The sequence below is a fragment of the Sceloporus undulatus genome, chromosome 5, assembly GCF_019175285.1.
Source record: "Sceloporus undulatus isolate JIND9_A2432 ecotype Alabama chromosome 5, SceUnd_v1.1, whole genome shotgun sequence".
Classification (NCBI taxonomy): Eukaryota; Metazoa; Chordata; class Lepidosauria; order Squamata; family Phrynosomatidae; genus Sceloporus; species Sceloporus undulatus.
Genome location: NC_056526.1, coordinates 5,467,473 through 5,487,192, shown reverse-complemented (window position 1 = coordinate 5,487,192; position 19,720 = coordinate 5,467,473). Strand labels below are relative to the sequence as shown.

The window sequence follows — 19,720 nt, the reverse complement described above, 5'->3', positions numbered from 1 at the left end:
GCAGAATGTAAAACACATTTAAACATGTTTAAAAACAATTAAAATAACCTAATTAAAAACACTAGAAGGTTAAAATTTAAAACAAACAAAAGTTAAAAACATAATTTAACCCCCCCCCCCCTAAAACCAAGCTTGTATCATTTTAAAAAGCTTGCTTGAATAAAAATATTTCTGCTTGCCGGCAAAAGGCCAGCAGGGAGGGGGCCAACATGGCCTCCCATGGAAGGGCATTCCAGAGAAGGCTCTTCTCAGTGTCCTCACTAGACGAGCCTGGGATGGTGGCAGGACCAGGAGAAAGCCTTCTCCTGAGGATCTTAGGACTCTAGCTGGTTCGTATGGGGAGATACAGTTTCTCAAATAGTCTGGCCCTAAAACGTATAGGGCTTTATAGGTCATGATCAGCACTTTGAGGTGTAATGATACTGCTGTCTTTTGCTTTGGCTAGGTCTCACATGGAGTACAGTGTCCAGTTTCAGGTGCAGTTTGAGAATGATGTTGATATACTGTAATGTGTCCAGAGAAAGGTTACAAAGATGATGAGGAGCCTAGAAACCAAGTCTTGTGGGACAGGATGAAGGAGCTGGCTACATGAAGCCTGAGGATGAGGCTAAGCACAACAAAAAGAGACTGTTCGGGGTACTTTGATATCTCCTTCCAAGTACTTGAAGGGCTGCCTTGTTGATGATAAATCAAACTTGTTTTGTATCATTCCAGAGGATTAGACCAGTTGGTTCAAATTACTGAAGAAGGACTAAACATTAGGAAGTCTTACTAATAGTGCAAGTTGTTGAGAGTAGAACAGACTTGTTTTTTGTGGGTTTTTCGGGCTATGTGGCCATATTCCAGAAAAGTTTCTTCCTGATGTTTCGCCAGCATCTGTGGCTGGCATCTTCAGAGAACAGACTTGCTTTAGTTATTAGTGACTTCTTGTTCGTTAGATATTTTTTTAAGTATTAAAGGGATTGTTGCTAACCAGGAACGTTGCAGTGGAACTTCTGCATTGACTAAAGTGCTTTAATAAGTGACTTCATGAACCTTTTAGCTCTATTAATCTACTACTAATACTGCTGTTAGTCACTTTCTGTGTGTTCTGTTCTTTGTCCCAGAACTGGGATTCAAGGCATCTTAAAAATTATATAAATTATATATCTGTCTAGTGAGCCAAATTTACTACATTTACTAAATTTGCAGATTTAATGGTACTGTAGTATCTTGGGATGTTTGCTCAACCTTTTTCAAGACACTTTAATTCTCATTCATGGAAAGGCAGGATATACGTTTTCTGCATTAAAGAAAATAACATCTGAGCCCTGGTGTCTCAGTTTTTGGTCTAGCCCTCTCTTAACTGAACTCCTCCAGCTCTCCTTTATGTAGCTCTTATTTTTAAATCTTCTGCAAAATTTGTTTCTGGGTTTGTACTGCGTATTTCATTTCTTTCAAAATTCAAAGTGACTGTATTAAAGAACATGTTATCTAAAGATGCTTCTGCAAATCCACTGGCTATTCAGCTTGCCTTGTATTGTTTACTTGCCCTTGGATTGAGCAATACCATTGTAGCTTTTATACTTCCCCGGAGATTTGGTTTCAAGCTGCATCATGTATTGTTACTTTCCTGCTGTAGTTGAACCCTCTTGTTCACTGGCCAGCAGCAGGACATTATTCTTCTGTATATCAGCATAGAATTGGCCTTTTCTAGTCTTCTCCCCCCCCCTCCCTAAAATAGCAAAGTGGTTTATATTCTCAATTACTACTACTTTGCCAAGGACTGCTTTAGAAGATCAGATTTCCCATGAGCCCCATATGGAATCTGAACCAACCTCCAGGTGGAAAATTTGAGGACTCATTCATTGCAGCTTTAACAGATTAAACCGGGCTGGAGGAATTTTGATCCAACGTTCTTTGGTGACATTATAAGTAATAACTGAATGCATAGCATTTTTTCTGTTTTGTATATTCTAGACTGGGATATAAAAACATGTCTTTTTCAAGCTACGGTATGAGAGGATGAAAGATAAACAGGAGACTGTTCATCCCAGTATTTCTGTTTAGACACAGAGCAGCTGTCGTCATCGTTATTTTTATCATCATCATCATCATCGTCGTCGTTGTCTAGTTAAGTGCTGTCAGTTGATAGTTAGCTAAGAGTTTATGTATATATTTATGCTTTTTTTACTTTCTGTAAGGCATCAGAATGTGGGACTAATGTAGTAGGATCTGGGTGGTCTTGACTGTGGAAGAAGCAGTTGCTGACCTATTGTCAGCAGTGCTGTAGCATTAGTACCAAAGATGGCCACAGAGTGGTATCACAACTACCAGCCCAGCAGGGCTCAGGTGAGACAAAGAACCAGTAGGAACCCCTTTGGTCCTGTTGAAATGTTCGTCTTGTTTTGGTTCAGATCCAGGCTGAATAGGTTTTGGGATGCCTAGCTTTCCCTGACCCCAGTCATTTGCTTTGACACCACCAGTCCTGAGCATAGGAATTGATACATACTGGGCTTATTCCATTTCCTCTTTTCTGCCATCCCTTTCTTCGTCTCCCTAAATCACAAACATCAAGTAAAGCTATTCCTTCTTCTGAAGGATACCAACTCAGTGTTGATTCATAACGGCAGAGTCCTTTTTTCTCCCAAACTGTTGTAGAGCTAATTTTATCGTTTTCAGCTATTAATTCAGTACCGCCCAGTAGTAGTAACTACCTTGAAAGCGTCTCTCTCCTCCCCAGTTTTTTTAGAAAGACTTTCTTGTATTTTGATGGTAACTGATGAGAGAGTTCTCCAAGGAGCATAAATCCTTTCTAAATCAGATTTATGAAGGCTCTTGATTTATTCATCACCATGCCATGCACAGATTCCAAAAAGACAATAAATTTAATAAAGCCTCACTTGTTGCAGATTTTGTTATACTTGGAAAATGGGCATCCCGCCTTATCTCCTTCCTGTGGCAGGCAAAGATGTTTTTATCCAAGCATTAAGCCTTGGCATTAAGCTGGTCCGCTACTGGAGCAAACCCTAAGCCATGGGTGCTTGCTATGTGTTTGACTGTTGTGTTGTAATTAGAATCATATCATCTTAGAGTTGGAAGGGACCACTATATCCTGTCATCCTAAATATCAGGATTTAAAGTACTCCTAAAAGATACCCATCCAACGTCAATTGAAAGGCTTCCAAAGAAGTAGAGTCTACAACCCTCTGAAGCAGTCGATTCCTCTATCAAATAGCTTTTACAATAAAAAAGAAAAAAAGTTCTTTCCAACGTTTAGGTGAAGTCTCTTTTGTTGTATTCTGGATCCATTGGTTTGTGTTCCAGTCTCTGGAAAAAGAAAACAAGCTCGCTCCATCTTCTACATGAAATCCCTTCCATTGTGTTTTTAATTTGTTTTTATGTTTAAATCAAGATTTTGTTTTTTGTCTCTCATTTGTTATCGCTTGATGCCTGGTGCTCCAGTTCTGGAGAAAAGTTGCATTATAAATGAAATGTACAGCAAATGCCAACAACATTCCTGCATTGTAAAAAACAAGCAAGCTACCTGTTTTGGTACTTGGTTGAAGGAGTGGAAAGGCTGTGTGGTGGCAAGGGGTTTCCAAGTGCAATCTGTTGCTTATGAGAAAGGAAAATATTTTTAAGGGTAGGCAGAGAGAAGGAGAATCCCAAGGCGCTTCCTTCCCTTCCTCCTTGCCACTGGAATATTACACATTTTTACTCAAGTGCCTGATTAAATTTGACATTTGAAAATAGAACTTTATGCAGAAATGAGTACTGTACTTCTGAGCATTTTAATTAAGATGTTTAGTTCCTGCTGGAGTCTGATACTTCTCTATGCTCTTCCACCTTTCCCCCCTCCACCGGTTTTAAGGGTGATACATCTTCAACTTCTGAAATTTCCGAAACCTGTACTTAACCTTTAATCGTCGTTCCATTTACATAGGAGTCTGATTAACAACTTTTTAAAGTTCAGGAGCTTGGAGTAAATGCAACTAAGCCCCTTTTTTGGGGGAATCTGTTATTAAGCAGTGGCATTTAATGAAGACGAAGGGCATATACTGTTACTATCTCGACTCTAGTGGGGTGTCTTAAGCAATTAGTTGAAAGGAGAAATAACATGAAACATTCTGTATTATCGAAGAGTTAACATGCCTGGTATTTAAACAGTCTATTATCTTCCTCCTTTCCTTCCTTCCTCCCGCTCCCCCTCCTTCTGGGTTTGTAAGTACTAGCATCTGAATGATACACTTCTCTGCAGAATACTTTGGCACAAGACATTATAATGAAATATGTCCCATGTGTTTACCAGGATGTTATTTTCTGTAGCATCATCTTCATAGCAAATGGAAAGGGGTCCCTAGGGGACACACAAACTCTACCCCTTCACCATTTAGGCAGATTACAAGTGACCATTGATTCATCCTCTTCTTTTTGGAATACTTTTTTTTTTGGGGGGGGTGTCATTTCTTATGGTTCTTTAGGTACATCATGTAGCAGAAAAGCAGCTTTGCCTATGAGTATACAAGGTCCTTTCTTCTTAATGAACACATGCCAAATAAACAGAATTTGAGGGCTTGTATGCTATCTAGTTCAACCCTTTACATGATTTATGAGATTCAGAACCGAAAATTTCTAGCATTTCAAGTTCAGATCCATAATTTGGAAGTTCCTTGTATCAGATTCAGCCATTGGACTGTTTAATTTAGGATGGTGTACACGGCCTGGCATAAGGTCTCCATGACCTTAAGAGGTCATTTCCAGCCCTGTTTCTTGTGATTCCAGGAATCAAGTCATAGAGTTGGAAGAGACTTTGAAATCTGTCAAGATCCATTTGAATCTTGATTCTGTCTTGTACAGTGTTTAGTTAACTCTCCAGGCTTTGCGTCATCTGGAGATTTGGCAAATGTCCCCAGTTATACTCTTAGCCAAGCCTTTTATAAAACGTTGAACAGCATTGAACTCAGGAGAGAGCAGTCTGGTGCTTCATGAGAAGACCACATTCCAAGATACTACAGAGCCATTAAAGGAGCACTTGTTGGGTACAGTTTCTCAGCCTCCTGTGGATCCATATAATAGCAGTAGTATCCAAAACCACATTTATTAATAAGTTTTACTGTGGGAAATCTGGCCAGTTGTTTTGTTGATATCAAAATATACTACATCCACATGTTCCCCGGATCTATTAGATTAAAAACCCTTTCAGAAAAGGAGATAAGTATGGTATGTTGTGATTTTTTTAAAAAATGAAACCATGCTGGCTCTTAGTATTAACAGTACTTATAGACTGACAGTCTGCTATCGAACTTTGCCTGGTATCCATGTGAGGCTGAGGTCTGGTTTTCTGGTTCCTCCCTTTCCTCCCTTTTTGAAACTGGGGACAGTTGTTCATCTCCTGCTTGTAGTGTCTTCCCTTGCGCTCCACTTATGGTGGCCTTTCATGATGAAAAACATCATGTAGCATCATTGTACCTATGGCTGCAGTGATGATGCAGTGAGACTATTTTCTTGAATGCTGTCTTTGCAGTGGCTGATGGCTATTAGCAATAAAATATTCTGGAAGTTGGAAGTTGAATGCTTTCACTTGAAAGGAACATCTCAAACACCAAAAATTAGCATGTGAGGGAGAACTCTTCTTCCTCCCTCCTTCCTTCAGATTCTATTTGGCTGTCTCTCACTTTACAGTTTTACTTTCATGCTTAAGATGTTGGGGGAGGGACATGCACCCAAACCATCAATGACTATGTACAAAATATCCCTGTAGAATCTGAAGGCATGTTGTGGGTTTGTAGTCTAGCCCTCTTGCTGTCCTATGAGATGGCATCATCCAAAACATAAGAAGAGAAGATGGGAAATACTGTACTGCTGCTAAACAGCTTTACAGTGTGTGTGTGTTTAGAGAGGTGTGTGTGTGTGTAGGAGGAATACAGCTAAATGTTTTTCAGCTAGGGAATAATTTCAATTAATGCCTCATTCAGAAAAAGAAATCTGCAAAAATCTGTGTCTGGCATTGACTTGACAGGAGAGGAAAGCTTATTCAAACCTGTATAGAATCATATTTAGGGGAAAGAAGACTAGCAACGGTTGGTGGCAACTTGTTCCACCCTGAACTTCCTGTTGCTTGTCTTTGGACAAATTATGGATAGAAGATATTGTAGCCATCACTATGTCAGTTTGTCATAGTCATTTTTTTTAAATAGAAGGAGGAAAAGGGGGCATTCCTGGATGCCTACTATCTCCCCTTCCCACCATTGCAGAACTCCTTTGCACAGCAGACCTGCTGAATCATGGCATACATGGGATTTCCCAGCACTTGTAGTATCAGCGTAGGACATTATTGTGCATGAACTATGTTCATGTGTGGGGGTTGGCATTAAGAATTCATCTGGTACTTAATTTGGTGGCTTTTAAAAAAAGATTGAAATGTATTTAACGTTCAGCTTTTATTTAAAAAACCTGTAATAGATTATTTGTTCTTTTACATATCTATGGGGGAGATGGTTGATTTTTTAAAAAATGCTTTAAAAGTCCCTGTGCTTTTCTTTTCATCTCTGCCTCCAACTGCTTTTAAAGTGTTTGCGACCAAAACTACAAAGGACACTTCGTAATTAATTATTGTACTCATGGGTGGCATTTCTTAAGAGATGTGCAGTTGGTAATACACTTGAAGGGATGTTTTGATGGAGAAGGCTTTGAAGAGTGACAGCTGACAGATGTCTGCTGTTGTCGCTCTCAAGTTCTTTATCCATTATCAATCCACTCCTTCCTCTTCTCCCGCCCCATATCCTGCGAAATAAAAGACAGCATACTTAACATCCTTCTGTTTGAGGAAAGGAGAAGTTATTTGCCTCTGGCTTGTGTACCTTCTTGGTTAGTGAAGGAGATCAACCAGGTTATGCCATTTGCTTGAGGTTAATTGGAATAAACATATGGCCTTGGCTAACAAGGGTTATCATCAACAAAGACTGTAGTTGCATAATTAAAGGTGGCAAAATCTCAGCAGAGAAGGTCTGGGAATTGAGGGACTCAGGGTCTGCTTTGGTTTCTGACATGGTAGTACCTGAAAGGATAGTACCCCGTCCCCGCCACCCAAAACATCAGAAAATGTTTGTGGTGGCAGTTCCTTTCAAGGAGATATACCATATTTCAGTAAACTGGGTATTACTTTGCCCATTCATTTTGTAAGAAGGCACTGTGTTATACCTTTGGTAATCTGCGTATTCATTGATGTTTAATTGATTAATTTGGTTAAAAGCCAATCTATTAATGAGGTGAACTTAATGAGCTGTTTGACAACCTTACTGATGATGTTTAATTTTGTGTATAACTCGTCAAGACTGTAACTCTTCTCCTGTATGAGTGTTGGACATATTGCTATGTTTGCTACAATTTGTGTCGTTTTTTTGTACTGTCTCAGTCAAGAAAGTTTTTTTTATTTATATACCGCTATTCCAAAGATCATAGCGGTGAACAGCAAGTAAGCTAATCTAGCAAGTAAGCTAATTTGCCTCCAACAGTCTGGGTACTCATTTTAGCTCCCTCCTCGGAAGGATGCAAGCCTGAGTCGAGCTTGGGCCCTTTTGCTGGTCTTGAACTCGCAACCTTGTGGTTTTGAGTGAATGGCTGCAGTACAGGCATTTCACCACTGCGCCACCAGTTGGTCTTAACAGGAAGTTCAAGGTGCTTTTCAGACAACCTGCTCGGGTAAACCTTTTGTAGGACTTACAAGTGTATACATAGGTTCTCTGTGCTTTGTTTGATCAAGCTATCTCCTGATGCTAGGCAAAATTTAACTTGCCCTGCAAGCATCCTCTTGTGAGTATGGTTGAGGATTTAATCTTCCCACAATGGTTTTTCTGATTAGAGCACCCTCCATCCACAGCTGTTCCAGAAACGTATAAAGGTAAGAGTTGAGGCATCAGTTTTGAAAGGTCCCTAGCTGTTTTCCATAGAGGTTTTGGACCATTCCATTCCCATTGTGAGGTATTGACTTACGCAGTATACTAGGTTGTATTGACTATGTCTTTATGTTGTGTGTTGCTTTGTTCTACTTGTTCTCAGTGTACAGTACTACTCTAAATATCTGAATGAAATATGCTAGACAGTCTTGGCTTGTCTGGGACATTAGTTGTTGTGTGTGGTTAAGTCAGCTTTGAGAAATGGAGATCCTATGAATACTTAAACAGGACCTCCAAAAGATCCTTTTATTAACAGGCCTGCTTAGGCATTGTAAATTCCAGACTGTGGCATACTTGATTGAGTCAGTTCATTTGTAGTCTGACCTTCCTCTTCTTCTACTATTTTCACCTTTTCCCAGCATTATCATCATTTACAGTGATGCATTCTTTCTCGCAATATGTTTGAAGCGTAATAAGCTCAGTTGAGGACATTTATATGTCACTTTCCCTGCATGCTGAGCAATGCCTTTTAAAAAAAAGTAAAATCAAAAGTAAAACATGGTTCAAAACAGTTGGTTGTGCAATGTAACAAGTTGCAAAGTGGCATCAGCTGGCAAGGAAAAGAAAGAAAGAAAATCTAATTAGTGAAACTCCAGCTCTGCTAATGAACTGAGAGCCTATTTCATCAAATCAAACCCTGGGCAAACAAATGAAAATCTTACAGCCTTTGAGAAAAACAGAGCGGAAGCAATGTAATCTGACTTCCATAGTGAGGAACCATTTCAATGCAGGCACTGACCCTTGCATCTGAACAGAGGCAATGGTGATGCTGATTAAAGGAGAGTCAGTATCTAATATTGGGCCTGCAGTGGGAGCCAAGACAGTTGGCCTCTGTATCCACAGATTCTGCATCCATAGATTCAACTATTTACAGCTTGAAAATAACGCCCCCACACACCCAATTCAAAGAGCAAAGCTTGATTTTTCTGTTTTATATAAGGGATACCATTTTACTACTGCACTGTATACAAAAGGACTTGAGCACCCATGGATTTTGATATCCACAGGGGGTCCTGGAACGAAACTCCAGTGGATGCCACATTAGCCACATATGTTTGCACCTCCCAGTACTGGTTAGGAGGCAATTAGTAGGGTTCGGCACAAGCTAGTTAGCAAAGGCATTCCCATATCTATTGATCCGGGCGTTACAGAAGTGTAGATCAATATGGCAAAATCCTCCTTTACATAATGGAATGGCATTTCTGTCACAAGTGCAGCTGATAACAGTCTCTTCTGGTCACCACCACTTTTTGCTTGTCTACTTTGAGCTTCATTTTGTTCTTCCTCATCCACTTGGCCATAGCTTTTTTATGCTGGTATAGTACAGCGAATTCCTAGATGTCTTGGAAAAGATATATAGTGGGCTCCTGGTATCTGCTGGAATTTGGTTTCAAGACCCCCTGTGGCTACTAAAATCCATGGATACTCAAGTCCTGTTAAATAGAATAACATAGTGAAATGGTGTCCTTAACATAAAATTGCAAAATCAAGGTTTGCTTATTGGAATTTATATCTTTTTGGAATATTTTATGGTTGTATCCATGGATAATAAATTTGTAGATATGGAGAGCCAACTGTACAGAGTTGATAACATCAGCATGTGTTGGTAACACACATATTGAAATCTCCAGATGGTTTCTTCCAGGGACTTCATATATAAAAAGAACAGTTTGAATAACAGCACAGAGCCCTGAGAACCACTGCCCATTTCTTCCCGTGAGACAAGATCTGATGTCCACTCTTAAGCAGGGGCACACAACAAACCAAGGTACCAAAGAGTTGGCCCAGATACTTCTACTTTAGTTGTTGATATTGCATTAAAGGAATGGTGAGCCCCTCAATTCCCAGACCTTCTCTGTTGAGGTTTTGCCACTTTTAATTATGCAACTACTTTGTTGATGATAGCCCATGTTAACCAAGTCCATATGTTTATTCCGATTAACCTCAAGCAAATGGCATAACCTGGTTGATCTCCTTCAAACAAGCCAGAGGCAAATAACTTCCTTCCTCTCAAACGAAGGATGTTAAGTATGCTGCTTTTTTTTCGCAGGATATGGGGCGTAGGGGAATTATTGTGGCATAGCGGTGGCTCATTGTGGGGGGTGGCATTAAGAATTCATCTGGAGTTAATTTGGAGCTTTTTAAAAAAAGTTGAAATGTATTAATGTTACCTATCTATTTGATAATTCATGAACTGAATGTGACGGAAGGGAGAGGGGAGAGAAAGTACCAAGTACTGCTGTTTTAATACTTTCAGTAACCGAAAGGATTACATTTCAGAAATCTGAATTGTAACACTAACTGCTGGGGTGTGTGGATGGTACTATACATAATACTTTTAAAAAGTAATTTTCTAATGTAAGGAAGAGTACTAGACCTAGAGAGCAAGGCGGTTTCAGACGCCTGTTTGGGGCAGGCTGCCCTGCCCCTTTCCCCCCCGGGTATTGGGGCCTCAGTGTCTAGAGCAGCAGCCGCTGAGCCCTGATCCGCCGCTTTCCAGGCTGCGGGGAAGCGGCAAAAGGCCCCTTCCCTGCAGCCTGGAAAGGGGTGTCCTTGGGGCTTCAAGCCCCAAGGACACCCCGCGGCGACGGGGAGGAGGAGAAAGGGGCCGCTTGGCCCCTTTCTCCTTTGGTCCGCTGGGCGCAGCCGTGTGAAGGCTGCGCCCAGTGGATCAAACCAGGAAGGAGCTCCGAAACGGAGCTCCTTCCTGCTCCGTGCTAAGGGCGCACTAAGCGCCCTGCTGCGGAGCGAGGACATCACATCCACGCCGCCCCGTATAGAGGCGGCGCGGTTGTGACGTCCTCATGGCGACGGCCGTGTGGAGCGGCTGCTGCCATTTTGTGCGTGCAAAGCGCGCACTAGGGTTAGGGGGATGCGGAAGCACCGCCCCTTTCTAACCCTAGTACACGCTACATGCGTACTTTCCTGCCTGTTTGTAATGGGCCCAAATTCCATTTTGGCATTTGGCAGACCCCACTGTTCACAATGAAATACAAGGTTGGCTTGATTACCTAAATGTATTTATCTGGGTGTAATGGTCCTGAAGTCAGCAGGACTTACTTCTAAAGTAAGCAAGCTTGATCATTTTGCGAAGTATGTTTTAACAAAGCTGTGTATATCTCAGATACAGTATTTTAGTACATAGTTTTCCAGTTGCATTCTGTATACGTTGGTCAAATGATGGTTTGTCCATAAACACACCCAACACTGCTCTTCAGGTAATCTGGGTGGTATGAAATGTTGGATTTTTGCAAACTCTATGTAAGCAACATCTTTGGACATAAAATTAACACTGAAAATGCACTTTTTAAAAAAGTGCAGATTATACACATTTCCCAGTATTATGGAGCCTTTTAAACCTGACATAATTTAAGGCTTCCTCTTGTCTTAATTTGCCCTCTTAATCTGGCAGTGAAAAGTCCTAATGAGTATTGTCTTACAACACATCCAAGAGTATTCTGGAATATACAGGAATTATGTGTCTGACCCGACGTATAATAGGTTTCCAAGGCAAAACGCTAAGAAAGAGAATAAAACAGTAAATATTGGGACTACTCTAGTGAAAGTGGGTGTGCATAGGGTATGACAACATTGTCTTACATTAAATGAAATACGGGATTGTTCATTATCTTAGTATTTCCACTTCTTCAGTGACAAAGTCCAGCAGTGGCCGAAATTTACAGATGGAACAATCTCATTTCTTACCTACCATATGCTCCATTTGGAGAATTACTCCTGTCTTCCATTTTGCAGAACAGAGACGTTTTCAGGTCTATGCTAATTGGGCAATTAGTACTGACAATGAATGCAGCAGGATTGGTATTCCTTCCATTAGCCAAGCATTTTTTTGTTTAATTTTTGTTACTTTATGGAAAATATTGCTTAGTCCTTGTATGATAATGGGCTCTAAGTAGTGTATTACAGATGATAGCTCTCAAGGATCTTTAAAAACAAATACAGTATTTGAATTGAATTCTTGGCAAATATGAAATAGATGCATAGAGAATTTGCATGGTACAAATACATGCAGGAAATACTGTGTATATTTTTATTTGGGGGCCAATGTGCCACTTATATGTCCCAAGGCTCTTGACGGAAAGAACAGACCTTTAATTGGAGCAGTGTTCTGCCCTGCCTGGATTTGCATCATAATAAAAGTGGTCAGACAACGCAGAAAGGAACTTTATTATATAATTATCTTTTCTCCCTTGTTGATGGGCTCCCTAAAATTGCTCCTAGTGACAAGACAAGGGCGTTTCTCCCCCCTGTGAAGCTCTTATCATTTTCTCACTGCTGTCCTTCCTTGTTCTTTGCCACTTCCCTCCTCTTTTCCTGCTGCTCATACTGCAAACCAGTGGTACTCAGGCTTTGGTTCTTAAGATGTTTTGAGTATCAGCTCTCTGAAATCCCATATGTCGTGGCTTGTGGACACAAATTCTGAGAAACTGAAGTCCTGAACACTTAGAGCAGTGATGGTGAACCTTTTAGGAACCAAGCACCCAAACTAAAAGGCCTTCTGGCACTGGGTATTACCCAGTGCTGGGGATGGGACTTCCATAAGGGAACACAACTTCCAGGGTGGGACTGCTTCCCCCTGCACCCTCCTGAGCCTTCAGCTACCTCTCTGGAGGCGGCTGAAGGCTCGGGATGGCCGGGAACAGGCACTCACCTATTCTGCCTCTTCCCCGCCCTCCATGTCCCATGAAAAATGGCTTCACATGCTATCTCTGGCACATGTGCCATAGGTTTGCCATCACGGACCTAGAGGACCAAATACTGAGATCCATTGCTATGGATTATTGTTATTGGGTGCTTTGTCTGGCAGGGATGTGGGCTCTCCTTACAGTCCCCCGCTTTCATAGATAAGCCACATGACAACTAGAGAGAGAGCCTTTTTTTTTTCACCTGTGACACCTTATTTTTTGTAATGCTCTCCCAAAGAGGTGGCACAGTAACGTACAGAGGTGTTTTTTTTTCCTCAGCGACCTAAGATAGTCATAGAGGTCATATTGTTGTGATTTTGGGCCGGTGATCCCCCTGGCTTTGCTTCGTTCTGTCTTGACAGGGGCATTAGCCCCAGGCCAGGATCAGGCAGACCTGATCCTGGCCTAAAGAAACATTAATCTAGTGCAAAAAGACCAGCTGTTTATTGTGATGTTTTTAGGAAACTCCATGGCAACAACCTGCAGACTGTATGGTTCCGCACACTCCATACTTGCCTCCTTTGTCCTGTCTGCTGAAAAGAAGCAGCCTGTGATGTCAGATGCGAGTGTCTGGCCATGTGGATATAGACAGTGCCCTGTTCCCACCCTTACGGGCCACGATGAGGATCTTCTTAGCAGACTGGACATGACAGCGGAGACAAATATAGGTTGTGCAATGCTAGCAGGCCCATGGTGTGGCGGTGGGCATACATACAAGTCACATTCTCTCAGTCTCAGAGGAAGGCAATGGCAAACCCCTGTGAAAAATTTTGCTAAGAAAATTCCATGATAGCTTTGCCTTATGGTCACCGTATGCCAGAAACAACAACTGTTGAAACAAAAAAGTCTTTGGCTTCCTCTGGAAAGATACCATGGAAGGTACTAGTTTAACCTCTCTGGGAAGTGAGCTGGGATTAGCTACCAGTCAGCTTTTCCATATTCCCATCAGATATATTTGTGAGGGTGGTAGGAGCTTCCGCAGAAGTTTCCAAGACACTGTCATGTTCATACGGGATAGTACAATCCTTCAGATACCTGCACAGAGCTGTAGGTTATAATAAGCAGATTGAATTATCTACATCTAGTACCAGCACATTCAGTTGTCTGCTTCTAGTCTCTGTATTGAGCTGATATATCTGTTGAGGTAAGTGTCTAACTTAGACAGCCAGAGTGGGATTGCAGTGAGAATGTTGGAGTGGCACTTGGGAGATTCTGTCTGAGGCTGTGTCTGCACTGCAGAAATCATTCAGGTTGACACAACTTTAACTGCCATGGCTCAATGCTATGGAATTCTGGGCATTGTTGTTTGTTGTGGCACCAGAGCTCTCTGACAGAGAAAACTCAATGTCTCACAAAACTACAATTCCATAATCATTGAACCATGAGAGTTAAAATGGTGTCAACTTAGATTATTTCTCCAGTGTGGATGCAGCCTAAATTTTCTATTGAGCCATTAAACTCATTATCTAACCTTGGCCAAGTCACTTTCAACCTGCCCTGCCCCACAAGATTATTGTAAGCATAAGGTGGACAGGAGAAAGATTGCTTTGTATACTACTTTAAACCAATTTGAGGAAAAGAAAAGTATAGAAGAAACAAACATAATAATTCATACCACCCCAAACATGTTAGTAGATGAAGTGCCATGGTGCACTCTGGTGTAGTTGCTGCTACTGCAACAGGCTAACAGGATTTTATTTTTGGAGAATACTCGGCTTTCGCTTTGGGGTTTTGGAAGAGGAAGAATAATTATGCCCTAAGTCTCTCTGCTGTCTTGTCCAGATTTGTTTGCCATTAGTGTCTAATACACGGATGGCTAAATTCAACCTCTGCTGAACAGGAAGTCAGAAGTCCTTGTTATAGATGGATGGGATGCTGCCGACTGTACAGTCACTCATAAATCTTGCTCTTTATGCATTTGATTAACGTCTAACAAGGATTTTGATGGATGGCTTTGCAACGAATAATTAAACATTGTAGGACCAAACACTCGTGGCCTTACTTCATCCTCAGGCAAATATGCCTAATCACTTCAGTGAGCAGGGAAAAATGGGATTACAGAGCTGCTCGCATGCTGCTATCCCCCACCCATCAAACTCCAACTGTAAAATATAAGTCAAGCGACTGCTTTTGGATTCAGTCTGTATCTCTGTTTCTCTAGCATTGGGGGTTAGTTGGGGGGTTTTGAGTAGTTTTTAATTGGGCCGGGAAAGGAACATTTTATGTACCATACATACACAACTATAAGTTAACATCATGTATAAGTCAAGGGCAAGTTTTGGAGTCAAAATTATGGATTTTGATACGACCCGTAGATAAGTCAAGGGTAAAATTTAGAGGCCTGTAATGTAAACGATGAAGCAACGGGAAATTATGCCAAAGAACTTGCAAAATTCTGGCAGGCATAACTTTTTGTGGTCACCATAAAGGCTGGATACATGAGTTAGTAGAAGGGTGTGTGTGTCAGTGCTTCTTTTTGGTGCTCCCAGGACAGACTAAGCTCTTGCCTTTTCCCACTCTACTCAGAGAATGAGATAGTTCCTTTTTTGAAAAATAAGAGGTAAAGTACAATACTTATATGCATATGTATGCGTGTGTTTATACACTGACCCAAGGATAAGTTGACCCAGGATTTTCTAGTCTAAAATTTCTAGACTTATACATGAGCATATACAGTACTTCAATAAACAATAATAGCATACCCACCAACTGTCCTGACTTGGTAGGGACAGTCCCAACAAACCATCTGCCATCCCACTTTGTCAGTTGCTTTAAAAATATCCTGGTTTCTCTCTCCTCTTCCCACATTCCCCCTTTGTTCTGTGCTTACTTCAGCTATTGCATGCTGAGTTCAAAGTACAAAAGCAGTTTGTAGTCCATTAATTCAGCAAGGCGAGAGTAGAAGAAGGAGTGGAAACTTACCCATCCCAGTAGGCTCAGGCAAAAGTAAACTGCTGCAGCTTCTCCTCGCTTGTGTGTTCTTCCGCATTAATAACTTTTGCAGTCTTGATTTCACTCTAATGGTGCTTGGCCCCCCCTCTTGGTTTTCATCTGTGAAATGTTGGACTGTTTGTAATAACTGTTATCCTGTTGAGTTGATGGATACTGATGGATAATAGGCAAATTCTCCAGTTGGTTCCCCTCTACAGAAAAACATCCAAATGTTTATATTCACTTAACATTTTCAAAGGTCTCAGTGAGTTCTTGCTTCTCATCCCTCTACATCTTCTGAAGGTTCCTTCCTGTTTCTAGGTAGCAAGATTGAAACAGTTTGTCTAAAAGGTTTTACATTTGCATACTACTAATTTATGTATAATATTGATCATTTATTGTCATTATCATTGTCATGATCTTTATCATAAAACTGTAGAAACCAACCTTGTGAGGTATAATATTTGCTGAGTTCTCCCTGGAGGGATTTAGTTGCCCTGGACTATTATCTGTTGCAGTGTTCTGTTATTTGATGGGTTTTGCTTGTCTTCCCTCTGGTTTTAGTTATGTATCCTTTACCCCAGATTGTGGTGGTAGCCATAGTCCTCCTCACTTGTGCATTAAATAAAAGGTACTAGACATACATAAAGGAAATGGGGATCATTTCTGCTCCAGAAATGTAAAGTTCCCATGTAAATTTTTGAGAGATGGAGAAAATGCAGCGTTAGCAGTCTTTACAGATTGAAGCCATTTTTGTTATATCCCGCCCCCCCGCCCCCCCCCAGTCTTCATATCTCTGTGCCCAAGATGTTTCTTTCACAAGAACATACTATATATCCTCGACTATAAGACAATCTCAAGTATAAGTGAAGGCAAGGTTTAGGACCAAAAATATCGATTTAGAGATGACCTGTGGATGTTGAGAATAAAACCTAGGAGCATTTAAGAAAGGACATAAGGGACAAGTTTATTGTCTTCATATGTCTTGTTCAGATCCTTCTAAGCCCGATTTCCCATGGCACTCATTTGAGGGGAAGCACCAAAGAGGTGCCACCATTGCCATTTTCCTGCCAAACATTCAAAAAGGCCAGATGTGGCACCATGGTAGAAAGAGTAGAGAAGGTTGGTGCTTCTTTTAGATTCCCCCAGAATGGACTAAGCTCTTTCCTTTTGTCACTCTGCTCAGAAAAGGGGAAGAGTTAAAATACAGTACTTACATTGACTCATGGCTAAGTTGACCCAGTTTTTTGGGGGTCAATTTTTTGACTAAAATTTCTCAACTGATACATGAATATAACAATAGTTCTGGAAGACTGCACTCCATTCTTCACCTGGCATGGTAACATTATTGACTGATTATTCTCTAGACACGGAGCTTCAGCCATCCAGTCTTTGTGGTGTAAAGTGTGCTCAAAGCCCCGGAGAGTTATTTTTGAGAAAACTGTGTATCATTACATGAGAATGACATCTACAACTGAACGGCTGGTGATTTGTTCTTCTGTGACCCAGAGCAGCATCCTTCCCTTGCTCACTTACAGATGGCTTCAGCAGGTCATTATATTCATGCCTCAAAAAAGTAACTTTCCATGCACTCTGTGGATGTTTCTGAGCTCATTCCCCATTATTTTTAAGGCTGGGTGCATAAATTGTAGATATGTCTTAAAAAACAATGTGCGGCTGCCTTTCGATATGAACAAAGGAAGTAGGTACATTACAATGAAAAACAGCCTCTTTTATATTGAAACATGGATATTTCAGAAGCTTGTTTGCTGGTATTCTAATTGAGATATTTAGAGGTAAAATCTGGTTATCTTTATTTAATTGTGTTGCATCCTTTAAAAAAATAATTCTCAGTTGTGTCTAATTAGCAGCCCAGTTGTTATTTCATGCTAATTTGTTTAAATAAGATCTTTGCTTCACTGATATGCTCCACTTGTTACCTACAGTGCTCTTCTATTAGGTTAGGCAGTTTCCTAGCAGGCTAAAATGTGGTATCCAATCCTCCCTGGATGATGCTGGTGCCCTTATGTGTGTTGATCAAGATTAATTTATTTTTATAATCAGATCTTTCATTCTTCCCCTCTTTTTACCAACAACTGAACTGTTGCCTTTAACCATAGTTACTAAGCTAATAAGTTATATTTTAGATGCAGTCTACACCATAATCACATAGGTTTTATACTGATTAAATTTTCATTGGCTTGCTTAATCTGGGGAGCATCCTCTGTTAAGGACTTGCTGAGGAATCTTGTGTTAGTTACAGTTCCCAGCATTCCTTGCAAAGAGGAATCATAGAATCATAGAGTTGGATAAGACCACAAGGGCCACCCAGTCGAACCCCCTGCCATGAAGGAAAACACAATCAAAGCATCCCTGACAGATAGCTATCCAGCCTCTGTTTGAAGACCTCTAAGGAAGGAGACTCCACCACACTCTGAGGGAGTTTGTTCCACTGTCAAACAGCCATTACTGTCAGTAAGTTCTTCCTAATGTTGAGCTGGAATCTCTTTTCCTGTAGCTTGCAGCCATCGTTCTGTGATTTAGTTTCTGGAGTAGCATAAAGCAAGCTTGCTCCATCCCCAATGTGACATCTCTTCAAATACTTAAACAGGGCTATCATATCAACCCTTAACCGTCTCTTCTCCAGGCTAAACATACCCATCTCTCTCCTCATAAGGCATGGTTTCCAGACCCTTCACCATTTTGCTCACACTCCTTTGGACATACTCCAATTTGTCAACATCATTTTTGAATTGTGGTGCCCAGAACTGGACACAATGTTCCAGGCGAGGCCTGACCAAAGCAGAATAGAGTGGCACTATGACTTCTCTTTGTCTAGACACTATACTTCCATTGATGCTGTTTCTATTTCTATACTTATATTAATGACATGATGGTTAAACTAGGTCTCCAGTGTCAGTGTTTTTTTGTCAGTCATCCTGGAAACATGGGCTCTTTTCAAATTCACCAGCATTTGGCCCCAGAACAAGAAGCTAGGTTTTCATATCCATGGTGCAGTTAAACATTTGGTGTAAGTACAGCAGGAAATCTCTGCATATTTGGGAGATGTGGGAAACCTTTGGTATTAGGACCAACCTTATAATCAAAAGTGCTTTTTTTTTAAATTTCCTTTTGCTCCAGAGAATAGGATACATCTAATTTTTTTTACGTTGCAGGAGCGTAGATGTCAAGTGAATATTAGAAGAGCAGTTTTCAGTAGAATCAGTTACCTAGAGAGGTGGCCGAGTCTGCTTCTCTAGACCTCTTCAAAAAAAGGCTGGATAGTTATCTGCTAGGGATGCTCTAGCTGGAGTTCCTACACTGAGCAGGAGTTGAACTCAGTAGTCTGTGGCACACTTTCCAATATTGTGGTTCTGTGATTCTAAGAAATTGCTACACAGGTTAAACTGGCAATGTTGGCAGCTAATATATTACCATATTTGGTAAATGCGCAGTAACTTACTATTTTATCAGGCTGTTTACTGGAAAGTGAACTTTTGAGTTTTGTATGTGTCAGCTTCAGTAATATCTCTAATCTAATATGAGACGTCATCGCCAAACCATTTGCATTAGTTTCTTAAAAACACAATTTTCTCTCCAGATGCTGCTCACAGAGTACTTGGATATGAAAAATACACGGGCATCTTCAGAGCCATCGGCCCAGCTTAGCTATGCCAGTTCTGGAAGGGAATTTGCAGCATTTTTTGCCAAAAAGAAACCTCAGAGACCTAAAACCTCTCTGTTCAAGTAAGTTCTTTTCCACTGTCTTTCCTAAACTGTGCTTTGTGCTGGGATTGGCAGTCTCCAAGATCTTCCATGACTGCCTTATTTCTGAGAGTAACTCAATTTGATTTTGTATTTCATTTAAAGATGCTTCTGTTGTGTGGCTATCACACCAGTGACGTAGCTGGACTCTGCTATTTCCATGTAAAGTAGGAACCCTTGTTGCAAGAGATCTTTAAGGCAGGGAGGAGGGGTGGAATCCTACTGAGGGAAAATATGATATCTAGAAGAGGAGGGAGGGGGGAAGGAAGGAAGGAAGGAGAAAATCCTGAACTGTGATGCTTCTGGGGGACCATTCTGGCTCTCTCCTTGTGATTGAACCCCTATCCAGGTTATCCTGACTGCCCTAGCTCACTTTTTTTTACA

At 40.9% G+C, this 19,720-nt stretch overlaps 1 protein-coding gene across 1 annotated transcript in view; it reads left to right on the top strand.

The window, feature by feature from the left end:
• The window catches only part of EXOC4 (exocyst complex component 4), a 496,793-nt gene that overhangs the window by 171,930 nt on the left and 305,143 nt on the right, over positions 1-19,720 (top strand). Inside the window, exon 8 of the mRNA XM_042470033.1 lies at positions 19,173-19,318. Within this exon, the coding sequence (XP_042325967.1) occupies positions 19,173-19,318 (146 nt within the window). The remainder of the gene's footprint in view (positions 1-19,172; positions 19,319-19,720) is intronic.